Source organism: Lissotriton vulgaris, chromosome 9, assembly GCF_964263255.1.
Source record: "Lissotriton vulgaris chromosome 9, aLisVul1.2, whole genome shotgun sequence".
NCBI lineage: Eukaryota > Metazoa > Chordata > Amphibia > Caudata > Salamandridae > Lissotriton > Lissotriton vulgaris.
The window spans coordinates 1,203,050,286-1,203,064,954 of NC_141697.1; the positions used below are offsets into that span (position 1 = coordinate 1,203,050,286).

A 14,669-nucleotide genomic window follows, 5' to 3' on the forward strand; every position below is an offset into this window, starting at 1 on the left:
CCTCCACCCCACTCTGGTCTCATACATGGCTCTCATACTTTGCCACCCATCATACAGTCAAGTGTCACATCCCATAACATGACAACCGCCCCTCAGTGGTCACCACAGCCAACATCGAAAAACTTTCCATATAAGCTTAAAGAAGAGACACTTCCAACCACACGCCCACATGGTGTAGTATGTGGTTTGTATAGATAAGTGCTTAAGTGCCTCACAAGGGGAAGTAAGCACTATAGAAACGCTACAATACAAGAAGGACACATGTCAATTATCTAGCACCGTACCCAGGAATATGAGCGTAGATGGCTTCTCCCTAGTTCCTTACCCTTCTCTAAACCCTGTCAGTTTTCACTGACCCCAGACTGTCCTTCAAAGACCATATCAAGGTAAACATTCAATCAAATAGCACAGCTGGAAGGCAACATTACTGTGCAAAATCTAGCCCATGCTCCAATCCATCAGCCCCACAATCCAGGCTACGTACATTTTACACATAATTTACTTTATTAATTTCTGGAAACGCGTACCTCACCCCACACATGTACAACGCTAGGAGTAATCATGTAAACAAACTACAATATCAGGAGGAATAAAATGACTTAGCCAGGAAGACACAATTTGGTGTAGATAGAGAGCCGGGATTTGCAGCTGTACTGCTGATTGACCAACAAGAGATAAAATGATGGATACAATACTGTTGTATAGCATAACCACAGACATTGCTAAGAGTAGCATTCCATTCCATTGTTTATGTTGGTCTGGGTGAACCTAAAGGCCCAGGTCAAAACATAGGCTGGTTCACCAGTCCACACTGCAAACACCAGCCACATCGTCTCACCTGACTTTACACGAGGAGTTCGCTAGAAAGCAATCTGCAAGTGGACATTAATGGAACATACAAAAGCATACCACAGACTTATACCACAACTAAGTAAAAAATACATGAATGGTAACTCACCGAGTTGATGCAGCCCAGTTCCTTGTTCAGGAGCCAAGGCAGGGACAGCTTGCCTTCCCCTCTGTAGCAGGACTGTATCCGCTCCTTGATTTTTTCCTTGATCTTCTTCAGGGTGAAGAGGCAGAGAACGGACTCCTTGGGTGGCTTGACACGGTTCTTCTGTCCCTGGGAGAAGACCGTGAAGAGAATATCTTCCTTCTCAGATATGCCCAGCTCCCTGGCCAGCCGCTTACCCGGCTTGCTCAGGTACGCATCCTGGATCAGCCGGTACTCGATGTTATCCTTGACGCAACCAATGGGGAACTCCACGTACGAGTAGAACTTGGGGTCATCCACACACAGTCGGACAATCTTGGAGGTGAAAAACTGCTCCCCGGTGGAGTCCGGGGAGGTGAGCTGCGTGTCGAGCTGCAGCGTCAGGTAGTAGACGAACTGCTCGCTGCTGAAGCTGTAAATGTAGTAGATGTCAAAAGACGGGAACTTGGAGAGCGTGTCGGAGGGGATTTTGAGCTGGGAGGAAACAAACTCATCCTGGTAGACAAAGCCAAACATCTCTGCATCCTCGTTGTCGGCCATGAGCTTGCGGCTGGACAGTGTGGGGAAGTACTCCGACTTCCCATCAATGGGTGTCCCAATGAAGAGCTTGTTGTTGCCGCTCGGCACCTCGATAATGACTCCGGACATGGTGCTCGACTCATTGACGCTGGAGAAGTAGTGCTCCTTGCGGTGGTGGGGCTCGCCCAGTTTGAAGAGGTCATCAAGGCGCACAAACTGGCAGATCCCCTGCGAGGCGCTGCCGCAGGCGATCAGCCGGTTCCCAGAGTAGTCTACCAGTAGCAACTTGTTGACGTTGTTGGTGCTTACGAGACCATGCGGGCAGGACTGGACACTCGGCGGCGGGTAGCACTTCTCGTTGTCCTCCACAGGCCCAGTCACGTGGGTGCCCAAAAGAGTGAGGTTGTTGGAAAGTTTGTAAATCCGGTTGACGGCCCCCAGGTACACCTCCCCAGTTTTATTGTGGACCACCAAGTGCGTAAGACTCCAGTCATGGACCGTGTAAGTTGAGAAGGGTTTTGTAGTCCCCTTCACGGACTGGAGGCGCGCGGTACCCAACAGGAGGAGGGGCCAGAAGTACTCTATTAGAAGCCTCATCTCCACGGATGCACCCCCAAGACTGCACCCCAGTGCACCAAAATAAATAGATCACTCCAGAAAATAAAAAGAGGACAGGCCCACATCCACCAGCGCCTCGTGTTCGGAGCTCTTCGTTTAGGGCATGGTCAACAAGAGTTATCCGATATTCCTGGAAGAGTGGAAGAGAGAATCAGACCACAGCACTGGTTCAATAAAAACAATTAAAAAACACCCATAAACAAACAGGTACCAAAAGCCACTAGAGTTATTTAGTTGTTTTACAAAAACTGTCCAGACTCCAAATGGAATAGAATCTTACATCCCCACCAACAACCCAACACTTCCCCCACAACTGCAATATTGCCTTTATCACTCTAACGGTAGATGTAACAATTCTAGTAAAAATGTGGCTGTTTAAAGAACCTCAGACCATTAAAAATAAAAGCTAATTTTAGAAAAGCATCTCTGTCCCAAACCACACTTTCTTTAAACAGAAAAATACTCTCTCTCCAATTTTCTTTCAAAACACATTTTGCAAATTAATCACTTAAATTCCAATACAATGAAATTTCAAATTCAGAATATGCCATTTGGTCATTTGCATCATTCTTAGCTGGGGGCGAGGCCAACGAGATCTGTTGGGTGGGGGGATGGGGTGGATCGGAATGGTGGGGGGGAGGAAGAGCGGTGCAAGGGATGATTAATTGCAAGCTATTTTGTTGATGGCGGAGCCATCTGGTTCTTGTTTTTTCCTGAATAGCAATTTTGCTAGATACAGTGAAAGAATGCTATGGATTCAAGTGGAAACTCATTAAAATGGAAACAAGGAAGTAATGGAAACAGAGAAAATACTACACTTGTTAAAGTTGTAGAGATGAAACAATAGCTTGTCGTACACATGAACTGAAAAAGTAATAGAGACGGTGCCCCTCCGGGCTCTGAGATGTGGTATTTCTTAGGAAAGATGAGACAAAACCAGAGGCACCAAGACGCAGTATAAAGTCGAAGGTCTCACGCCAGGGTCGTGGCAGGAGACATGTGGTGCGTGCGGTGGGTAGGGGGGTGCCTGCACTCACCTGTGATGACTTTGCACGCCTGCAGAGGAATCTGCAACATTCACACTCATTTCATAAAAATGCACAGCAATTAGCTTCCCGTTTAAAGACATTAAAAACGATTAAGGTAACACTTTTAAACAGTAAGTGCAGGTTAGGTTCTTGCGATCTGTGGCCGCCTCTCCAGAATGCTTGGGTTAAAATCATCCGTCACTATTACCCTTTCAGGCGTGACTTCAGGGATGCCAGGTGCGGTAGGTGCCACCCCTGGCTTGCCCTTGGTACCCTTGGCAGTGCAATGCTACTCCTGGTCCTGACAGCAGCGGGAAGAACAACAAAAACAGAGCTCTGAGAGCAGTTTCCTCTGTGTCTCTCCCCCAACCCCCAGCAATAAACATAAGACAGCTGAGGGTCATATGGCGACCATTCATTTACACATTTACACAATTACTAAAAGCAGCTCAATGCAACAGATAGCTCAGTGTGTTAAACACACCTTGGATGTGCGAGAATCCTGGAAGTCAAAAGTTCAAATACTTTAAACAGCACAGCAATACTTTATTCGCTGGACACTAAAGCTATGATTGAAACGGACTATGAGAGTCGTGGCTGGCGAGGAAAAATAAACCCGCTGCAGCTCACAGTGTGGGGTGAAAAGTGAAATTAGTCAATAGGTCAGAACCTTTTGACCACTTTCACTTTTCACCCCACACCTTTAGCATAGCATTAGTGTCCAGCAAATGAAGTATCTTCGGACACTTCCATCTATTTTTAGACTCACTTTCACTCCCACTGACTCTAATCACTACACCACCGCTCCAACACCCCATCTTCTAGGGCCTGACGGCAAACATAGAAGACCTCCGGCCAAGAGCTCCCCTTGGACATTGCTGCGCCAGCCCCACGAGGAGCTGCCCTACGATGAAGCATGACACCTCTCGGTGTGTGTGAGGGCCCTTGCTCCCTATTAGAGCCCTCCCCTTCCTTCTCTTACCTGGAATCTCAGCACCCATTGACCTGCCAGACCCTCTCCATAGGAACGGCATACCTCTTGCTTCACAGCATATTTACATAACAATGTATCACCCAGAGAGATTAAGTGATTTGCATAGAATCGCAGGATGTTGTGGAGCGCTGCCGAAGCTCGCACCTGGATCCCCAGTTCTCTAGTCAGCAGCTCTGGCCACTGCGCCACATCCTCTCCACTCCAGTGTTATCTGTCAGGGAGCTCTTCCCTTCTCAAGGACGATGATCGATGAAAACAGCTCTTTATTCATTATATAGGCGAAACGGATGCATTACCAATGCTTGTTTTTCTCCTACAGGTCTACATCTATCATGGTCTTGTAGCTGGCCGAGGGCTTATGGGAGTTCCACAAATGTTTGGGTAACACTATCGCCACCGATTTAGAGAACCTAAAAGCTGCAAGGTTATTGCAGCATGTACTCTTTAACCCCTCCCATGCTGATGACGGAACCGCTCCGTCATCAGCTACGGTTGGGCTGTGCTGACGGAGCGGTTCCGTCATGGCCCGGCCGCCGCGGCGCTGATTTCGCGCCTGCGCGGCAGTTGTATTGAGCGGGGCGGGTCATGACGGAACCGCTCAGTCACCAGCACAGCTCAACCGCAGCTGGTGACGGAGCGGTTCTGTCACCAGCATGCGGCCGCCACGCGGCCGCCCCGCCCCGTTAGCGCTGCGGCGGAATAGCCGCCGCAGCGAAAGGGTTAAACACGGCACAGTGCGTTATTTATAATTCAGCAATAGTTTATAAAATGATGCAAGGAAATAATGTCATCAATGTAAAATACAGATTTTCAAGCTTAAAGGAAATTGAGGGGAAAAAAAAAATGAAGCATCAAAAGCTCCAATTATAAAATATATACATAAAAGCCTGCTCTAAAGAGCCATCTTGGGACTCTGATTTTTCCAACACACATTACATTTAATGGCTCAGTTTTGTAACATGTTCCTGGAAGCTCTCTACAACATTTTAGTAAGAGGACAAAACACCAGGTATATAAACTCTTATTGTTGCGGTCATTGTTGACCACTTGACCTAACAGCACAACCATCCCTGTCAGTAACAGAACAGAGCACAAACACCAGAATACTATAATTTTCTGTACTCCAGGTCGATGTATGGCTGGAGTGTAAAAGGCCCCAAGGCTGCTGGATCTGTTTAGCAAAGATCTTTTGATTATACTGAAACTGTACACACTTTATACTCCTCATGGTTCCCAACACAACTTGTGGTCGTAGCGAACACGTGTTTCGGCATTATGGTAAGTACACCTATGACTTCTTCAGGGCTCGAATTGAAGGAATATTCATATAGAATTTGAAATGTCAAGTGAAGAGGGAAGTTCCAGGTCCTATTACTATCAACTACCAGGCCAATTCACACATGTGGGAATTCCTGGAGCACTCTGTTTTCTCGGCTTTGGACCAGAGGACTATGATGTAAGCTTATTTACGTTACCGAGCATGGATGGTTTCTCATAACAATAGGAAGAAAAACACAAAAAGAAGCACGGACAAAGCCAAAAGACTCCAGCCAATGCCTGAACCACGGCTTTGCCATTGCTAGTTTACCAGGAGCACAGGCCATATGTGTCGAGTACGTCAGCTAAGGTAGCGGCCCCGCAGGGACCAAGGAGCACATGCCCCAAATATCCAAGGCACCAACAAAGGTGGCTCACGTAGCCAGGGACCAGAATGAACAGGTCTCAGGTGCCCAAGCGGCCACAAAGGTGGTGGTGGTGACCCAGCCATGGAACGAGGGAGCACAGGTGAGGAGGCCCTTTTGTTCTCACCTTTTGAAGGAGCCGTGATTAACCACCTTGACACATCGAGCCGCCCCACTTCCGTCTTAGCTTTCATGCCCTGGGCAACAAGGCACGTTTGAAGCCTTCTCCACTTGCAAGCGACACACCCGCCATCTTGGTTGCGGCAGGTGAAGCTGGGTGTAGCTGTATTGTCTGTCACCAGAAACCGGCCTAGCAGACAGCTGGCGGCTGAGATACTCAGCCCTGAAACCCATACTCTCCTTGGATAGAATCATTTGTTCTAAGTAGCGCTTGTCCTCCGTGTGGCAGCTTCCAGCACTAGGGGAAACGTGATTACATCCAGGGTCGGACTAGCCTATAGTATACGGCAACCAGGCAGTGCCACAAAGGACGGTCTCACAGATTCAGTGCTTTAAATGGGCAGGTACTCTCCGGTATTGAGTAGCTGCACTTATTTCATTTGAAAGGGAAAGTACCTGCACTTCTCAGCACTGCTGCCATGCATTTTATTAGGAGAGTACCGGCACTTCTCGGGAGCAAACATGTACACTAAACAAGGAGTACCTGCATCTTTATATTTTCATTTAAAACTTTCACAGATTATGGGCAGTTTTTTTTGTGGTTCTGGCCTTTATGGTCTGCTGGGATGATATTTACTGTTGATTTCTCGGACATTAAAACAAGCATTGCCTGCAGCAAGCTCAAATCCATGCAGTCTCCCATACCTTGCAAATTACATATACAGCATGTCTTAAGTTCAAAACTGCCCGAATTGCTAACACAGGCCACTTTTATTATTATTTTTTTTTTGCACCATCCAATTAAACTGGATGAGTGCCTAGGCCTGTTTTCTGTCCCAGACCGAGGCTGGTTGCATACCCGGACCTAACAGTATTCAGGGGGGGGCCCTGACCACAAACCATCCCCAGATACAAATATGTGTAAATCACTGGTTTCTGTAGGATGTGGTTTAACCCACGGAGCTATCACAAGTGACGGAAGCAGCTCCGTCCCAAGAGGGTGGCCAGTGAGTCGTTAGGCAGCAGGGTTCAAAAACACAGACCGTTCTTAAACTGCTTTAACAGCGCTAACACCACACGTTGCACCCTCAAAGCGTGACCCTGCACCCCACTCGTAAATGCAGCCAAAGCGTGACCCTGTGTCCCATTCCTGGATGCACCCAAAGTGTGACTCTGCGTTCCACTCGTAGATGCACCCAAAGCGTGACCCTAAGCCCCACGCGTAGACGCAGTCAACGCGTGACAATATCATGAAATGGTAGTGATGGTATAGACAGATCGCACATCAAATTCTCCCATAAGTACAGAGTTGTAGATTTCCAATTTTAGGGTACATAGAAATGACGGTGCCACTCAAGGCAACGGAAGCATCCCACTGCCAAGGATGTCAGATCAACAGGTAAAGCTCCCTGATGGTGATTATCTTAAGATCAGTGATACCTCGGCACTCTAAGATTTAAAGTTATGCAGTTTGCAATTTAGTCAATTGGTATATGCAAGATGGCCAGTATTAAATAATTGTGTGACAAGAATGAACTCATGCATGTAAGAACATCATGGTTGTTGTTTCAAGAAAAAAAGAGACCATCAAGAGATTGAACATTTATCTTGTTCCATTTGTTCTCTCAATTCAAAATTCTGTAATGCCAGACATCCAGAAACTCTGGGCATTGTACTCCAAGAAATCCAAAGACAGTACATAGGATGTTAATAATGCAAGTGACACACCATTACATGTAGTATTCACATTGGATGCACAATTTGCTAAATCTTTAGGCATTATAAAAAGACAGAAAGTGGCGGCCACTATCATATTTGAATTCTCTGAATTAGTATATATCCAGGAAAATATCGCTTTGGCCTACTATTGTACCAACTTCTAAAATATATAAAGAGCAAGCCTTGAGAAAGTTACATAAAAAGTAACGAAACACGTGTCGGCTGTCATCGGCTTTTGTTTGACCAACACGACCTGGAGAGCCCTAGGACTAGGACCCCCAATGTGGCCGCCACTTTCTGTCTTTTGGTAGTGCCTAAAGATTGAGCAGTCAACGCGTGACCCTGCGCCCCACGCATAGACGCAGCCAACGTGTGACCCTGCGCCCCACGCATAGACGCAGCCAACGCGTGACCCTGCGCCCCACGCATAGACGCAGCCAACGCGTGACCCTGCGCCCCACGCATAGACGCAGCCAACGCGTTACCCTGCGCCCCACGCATAGATGCAGCCAACGTGTGACCCTGCGTCCCTCTGTGGAGGAATTCAAAGCATGACCCTGCGTCCCACTCCTCGATGCACCCAAAACGTGACCCTGTACTCCCTCCTTGATGCACCCAAAGCGTGACCCTGTGTCCCACTCCTCGATGCACCCAAAGCGTGACCCTGCGTCCCACTCCTCGATGCACCCAAAGCGTGACCCTGCACTCCCTCCTTGATGCACCCAAAGCGTGACCCTGGACACGTTGATGCACCCAAAGCGTGTCCCTGCGTCCCACTCGTCAATGCACCCAAAGCGCGACCCTGCGTCCCACTCGCCGATGCACCCAAAGCACGACCCTGTGTCCCACTCGCCGATGCACCCAAAGCGCGACCCTGCGTCTCACTCATGGACTCACCCAAAGCGCGACCCTGCGTCCCACTCATGGACGCACCCAAAGCGCGACCCTGCGTCCCACTCATGGACGCACCCAAAGCGTGACTCTTTGCTGAGGTGCAGCAAGTTAAAATACTGGGACTGTCACATTAGATCGGTATCACCCCCAGATGCAGCAGGTACAGTGGCACCGGGGCCCAGAGTGGGGCACTGAACCCAGACTATTGCTGTATTTTATCATTAAGACAGCAGCCAGGGGCCCATTTCCGTCCTTGAATTAGAGCTCATGACACACTCCCTACGCTACTGGCCACACCTGTAGGCGTGACTCTCCTCGAGTTACAGATGTCTTCATTCAGCAGTCGGAAGGGGCGGGGCTCCATCTACAAGAACACACATGAACAAATTAAATCAATCTTGCGCACAATGACTGGGCCTGAAACTATGCTGCACAGGAACAATGGAGACATAACCACACATAACCAAAAGCCGAGCTGATGAGATCTAAAGTGAGCATGGGTGGTGCTTTTAATCCCGGTCTTTGACCTCAAAGAGGAACGGTGAATCTTGTAAATCCGTATTTGTAAAGTGCGAAGTACTCACCCTTACGGGTCTCAAGGCGCTGGGGGCCGTAGTGGAAATTAAGCGAGCTTTTGCCCAGAGTCACAAGGTACGGAGCTGCCACCAGAGCCGGGGATGCTCCGAAGTCAGCTAACCTGGTCGCTGCACCACACCTCCTTGTGGTTGCACTGTAGTGTACTGTATAATTTTCATAGCGCTTCATACCACGGACAAGGCAGTAAAGCGCTCGGATTTACACCGGGCACGCGAAGGCTCTTCGACCCAGCGAGTATAGGGCGTTGGCAGTACCGAGGAGTCGAAGGCGAGGATGGTGCGAGGTTCAGACATGTGCCTTAAACATAGTGCTGCGAGCTGGTAGCTTTACAAAAGCAAGAGGCGCTGTAGAAAGGTGAGAAGAGGCTAATAAACCCCCCTCCCCATCCCCATTTTTAAGAGTGATGTGTCAATTCTGTAAGTGGGAAGAGACATGCATTTATTCCTCTCAGAACTTAAGGTGATTGTCAATTACTCTTATCGAAGCAAGAATCGATTTCTGTATCTTAGCTGCCTGAACTGTCACCACTGAGAGATTGTATGAAGAATGCAGTGGACAACAGCGAGGCGAATAACGAAAGGTACACAACTATTCTATAATTTAATGGAGAGACGTTGTTTTTAAAAAGCAGTACAGAATTTGTGGTCATGTAACCCACTGGTACTCCTAAAAATGTCTCGGCGTTCCACGATGGGTTGGCTTCTTCATAGACGGGTAAGTAAGAAAGGGGCCAGGGGTCCGAAGCAAAGCGGACTAGGGCCCCCCTTGGTCTGTACAGCGCTTCGTTACTAGGTCTGTGTTTCACAAATGCAAAAATCACATAGATTGGTGGGTTGCTATGCGCCCCAGCGTTTGCTGCATAAAGGGTCCGATCCGACCCGAGGGTTTCTTCCTGCTATGGATGCGTCATATGCATTGCAGGGAAGGTTCAAGGTAGCAGGGCCGGTTCACCGAATCCTCCCAGAAACCGCAGTGTGCAGTGGTGCGGCGAGGAAGGGTGCTTCCTCTGCAGGTACTCCTAAGAAGGAGCCACCCCCTCACACACCAGGGACACACACACCGGCTCCAAAACTGCAAAAGAATGCTGCGGTCAACCGGCTGGGACACATGTTTCACATTCAAGACCTTTTTCCCGCCAAAACAGGGTCACACCATTTCATCTGTGTGTGAAAATGAAAGCACAGCTTTGAGGGAAAACCGTCCATCTCTTGTCTGTCTATACTCTCAAAGGCCATTTAATCTTTACACTTTCGATACCACAATAGATCTGCATCAGTGATGTCACTTCCTGTTTCCAGGGTTGAGGACTCTCAAAATGGAAGAAAGTCTAAGCAAACAACTGTTTACAAACGATCTATCTTCTCCAAGTCTTAACAGCCAAGTCTTGGAAAAGGTACAGTAAGTAAAACATTTGATGTTTCAAAATGGCGGTGGTCTCCTATTTCGTAAACACGCAGAGTTACGTACATGCGTAGGCTACCATGCCGGCATGTTTTCCAGTTACACAATTACAACGTCCAGACGTTTTCCGAGTGCGAGGGCGTTCCTGCAGATGGAAAGAATGCCTGCCGAAGACACTTCCCTCCTGAGGGTGTTTTTACTGAGGTATGCACCGCACCGCAAACCAGAAACAACATCAGCTGCGCCAAATACATTTCATAATAGTGCGCACTAAAGCTGGCTGGCCTCCTCTCAGACACCAACACACAGCCACAGCTCAGTGGGAGTCTTGTAGCGCCTACTAGCAAGGCCAGATGTTTCTAACCGCTGGCATGCAGGCCCCTTATGCCGTCAAATGGAGTCAGCCATTGAAAAGTCAAGAGCCAGATTGAGAATTATTTTGAAAAAGTAAGTTAATTAATAGTACAATGCCAGAGCAGGAGGACAGGCCACAGCTTAAGACATAAAAACATGTCACTGAAACACTCAGTGTCCAGTCAGTGTTGGAAACGAAGCCTGGGCGAAAGGCAAATGACAATGCGTAATGCGCCTGAATTTTGGAATCTCGCGTCACTTTGGTTACACTAAATTATGCCACTACGCCACTTTGCCCAATTATTCGTAATATGTGGTAAAAATGTACTTTGTGCGCACAGGAACCTAAGCAGCTGCTCATATTTAAATGCATCCTCGCACCAAAAATTGGCGTGAGGATGCATTTCCTGCACAAAATGATAGAGGATTTTATAGTAATTTTGCATCATTATGAAAAAGAGAGCTATGTGGATTTCACAAACTCCTAAGGAGACCTCAGAATCATGGGAGAAGGCCACCCAAGGAGCGCTACAAGGCTATACCAGTGGATTCTTGAGCACTATGCAAACACCACTCATATAACATTAAATGGGATGAAGCAGGACCAGGCAAGTGAGACACGCGGCCAGGTGCCCAGAGAAAGCTAAGTAACATACTTCATAAATCCAGACGCTTAACCGCCCTCGCACTCTTGAAGACATTAATGTGCTTAACACTACTCTCAAGACCACCCAAACATGGCTGGCAGAGAATCACCTCAAAGTGAATGCCCTAAACACTGAATTCCTCCTAATTGCCCCACCGGCTAAAGTCCCCATAATGCACAACTGGATTTAACACCTTACAGCACTCAACTTTCAACCAACCATTGTGGATTCAGCGAAATCATTGGGTACAACACTAGATTGCAACCTCAACATGCAGAAACACATTAGTAATGCAACAAAGGGAGCAAACTTTCAGATTAACACACTGAGGAAGCTGAAACCCTTCCTTCCGGCCAATGACTTCAAGATGGCGGTTCAAGCTCTAGTTCTACCGCGGCTGGACTATGGAAGAGTCTCACTATGCGGTCTCCCCAAAGCTACTACAGCTCCCCTAAAAACCTCTACCAATGCGGCAGCGAGACTCATCACTGGCTCAAAAAGAAGGGCCCACATCTCCCCTGACCGTAAATCTCTAAACTGGATGCCATTTGAAGCCAGAATTCACCTGAAAATAGCGTGCATGACGCATAAGGCCATACATCACAATGCTCCCAGCTATCTCACACAGAAACTGACAATATCTGGTGGGACAAGATCCACTAGAAGTGCGGTAAACCTCCTACTGAAACCACAAAGATTCAACAAGAAAAAAACATACAAACAATCCTTCTCAGGAATGGCGCCCAGGATTTGGAATGCCCTTACCCCCGAAACAAGACAGAGCCCCTCCACTGCATCCTTCAAATTGGAAGTGAAAGGTATTCTCATGGCAAAATTCACTTAAACTCAGTCCTTGGATTCTGTGAGAACCTCCTGACATGGTATCAATCTACTCACCATAATCAATCTATTTGCTGCCACCATGTCTCTTCAGCTTGCTCCGGTTGCACCCTATTGTTTTGCTTTTTGTGGGCTCATTGATGTTAGTCATATTTTTATTCTTTTTCTTTTACTCACATATCTTTACTGCATTACCTTCACTCCTCAGTTCGCTCCTGTTCTGCTTCTTACTGTCCTGCCCTTTGTTTGCTCTATGGTGTTATGTATACTTCATGGGCATATAGTTTATGCATGGCTTGATTATCCCCTTGTACTGTAAAGCGCTCCGATACCCGCAAGGGTCTTGTCCGCGCTCTATAAAACTCTCAAAATAAATAAATTTGTCGCCCTAAGTGGGAAACATGGGCCCCATGCTCGCTACGAGACCGAATTCAAGATAGCCTGGCTGATGAGTGGCGATACCTTGAAACCGGTCCCAGGATGCTTGTTTCTGGTCCTGGGAAGACCTGGCTTGGCAGTTCAGGCTGGACTGTTCCCATAAGGGACAGGGTCAAGACTGATTTGCATATTGCTGGGTCTAACAGCTGTGGCGTGCAAAAACACAATGAATTTAACCCAGATCTGTGACTGGGGTGACTGTTCGATTTGTTCAGCATTCTGTCGATCAGCTGTTCTTTTTGCGTTTGTTGCACTAATTGGTAACAGTATGCGCCGACATGGGTCCCGTGCTCCCTATGCCACAAGATTCAAGCTAGCCTGGCTAATAAGGGGGCGATACTCTGCAAACGGTCCCAGGAAGCTTGTTTCTGGTCCAGGGTGAATGATTTGTTCAGCATTCCGTGCATCTTCTGTTCTTTTTTACAATAGAAGGGGCAGTTCAGACTTTAATGCTCTGAAAGTTGATAAAATGAGAACCGTTGGCTTGTTTATAAAAACAACTAGTAGCAGGCACAAGTGAGCTTGTGGCATGCGCCATATTGGACCCTGCACGACCAGACATGAGAACCCGTATGACCACTGCAAGTATACGTGTCATCAACTACATAGCCAATTATATAACCATAGGCGGGCATATAGCATGCCAGATTGCAGAAGTAATTTTATCAAACATTGTGACAACTTTATAAAACAATTTGCACGACAAAGTGCAAGGCAGATGGCTTACAATCCGTGTGTCAACCATGTAAGAAACAGTAGTATGCTTCTCACTCCATGTGCAAGAGTGCAAGACTAATGCTCCAACGTTGTAAGCATCCAGGAAGTAGAGTGCTAAGCGCTTCCACAGGAGTAGAAAGCGCTATACGTGGGATCGTACATGCAAAGCTTCAGGGGCAAACCACATTAGCTGCAGGCTTCACAAGCTTTGGGGCCCACTAGCCATTTTCCTGAAGACAATTGGAGGGGAAAAGAGTTTTGGGGAATGGTTAGGAATTCTGCAAAAGCTGGGGCAATAAAATACAAGGGGACAAGTTATTTACCCCTCCCTAAAATAGTGGTTTACTCGCTGGGGTGGCATCAAAGCAAGCAAGAGAAACTAAGGAGGCAAAGAAACCGTGATGGGGACACACATCTCAATGGGAGGGGACAAGCCTCATGGGCTGGTTGTAGATTTCCAGTGCACCTGTCCTTTCGGTAGGACGGCTCCATCCACCACAGGTACAAATTAATGTGCAAAAAGCGACTTTAACGCGACAGGCCTGTGAAAGGAAAGCTGCGGCATCTTAAAAACTAACGTGAACGCCAAGTTAGAACGCACAATCTACGAATAACTCTGTCGTGGTAAAAACACAGCCGTGTGGCCCATGCACCATCTTGGCTAATATACAGCTAGTGAATTTTTCTCATGGCCTCTGACCCCCACATGAACATGTTTATACTTCCAGCAAAAACACAGCACCATTACTTAGTTACACAAACATTGCACAGTCCGTTAATCCGCGTTTATCTGCATATTTTCAGCGAACCCAACTTTGTTTATTTGAGGCTCAATCTGAAGCTGTAGGTGGAGGACTTGGAAAAAAAAGTGTTGCCAGAGCTGGCGAAGTAGGCGGGGAATTCCGTGTGCCTGAAGCAACTGCTGCTTCCAGCAGAGTGTGCGTCAACCACCCTGCCACATTAGGGCCACTGAGGGCAGCTACTAGCAATGGCAACAAGAAGGGGAGGATTGCAACAAATGGCCGCCTTGGCAAGGGGAAAGGGAGCACCCAAAAGGCAAAATACAAACTGGCCTGTGGCTCAAAAGACCCATGCACCAGCTCTACA

The 14,669-nt window shown here is 47.6% G+C and overlaps 1 protein-coding gene across 3 annotated transcripts in view; it reads right to left on the reverse strand.

Annotated features, from left to right (window-relative positions):
* The window catches only part of PLXNA1 (plexin A1), a 569,446-nt gene that overhangs the window by 499,503 nt on the left and 55,274 nt on the right, over nt 1-14,669 (reverse strand). For all 3 annotated transcript variants that reach the window (XM_086939278.1, XM_086939276.1, XM_086939277.1), the window contains exon 2: nt 959-2,261. In XM_086939278.1, the coding sequence (XP_086795404.1) occupies nt 959-2,110 (1,152 nt within the window). In that variant the 5' untranslated portion in view covers nt 2,111-2,261. The remainder of the gene's footprint in view (nt 1-958; nt 2,262-14,669) is intronic.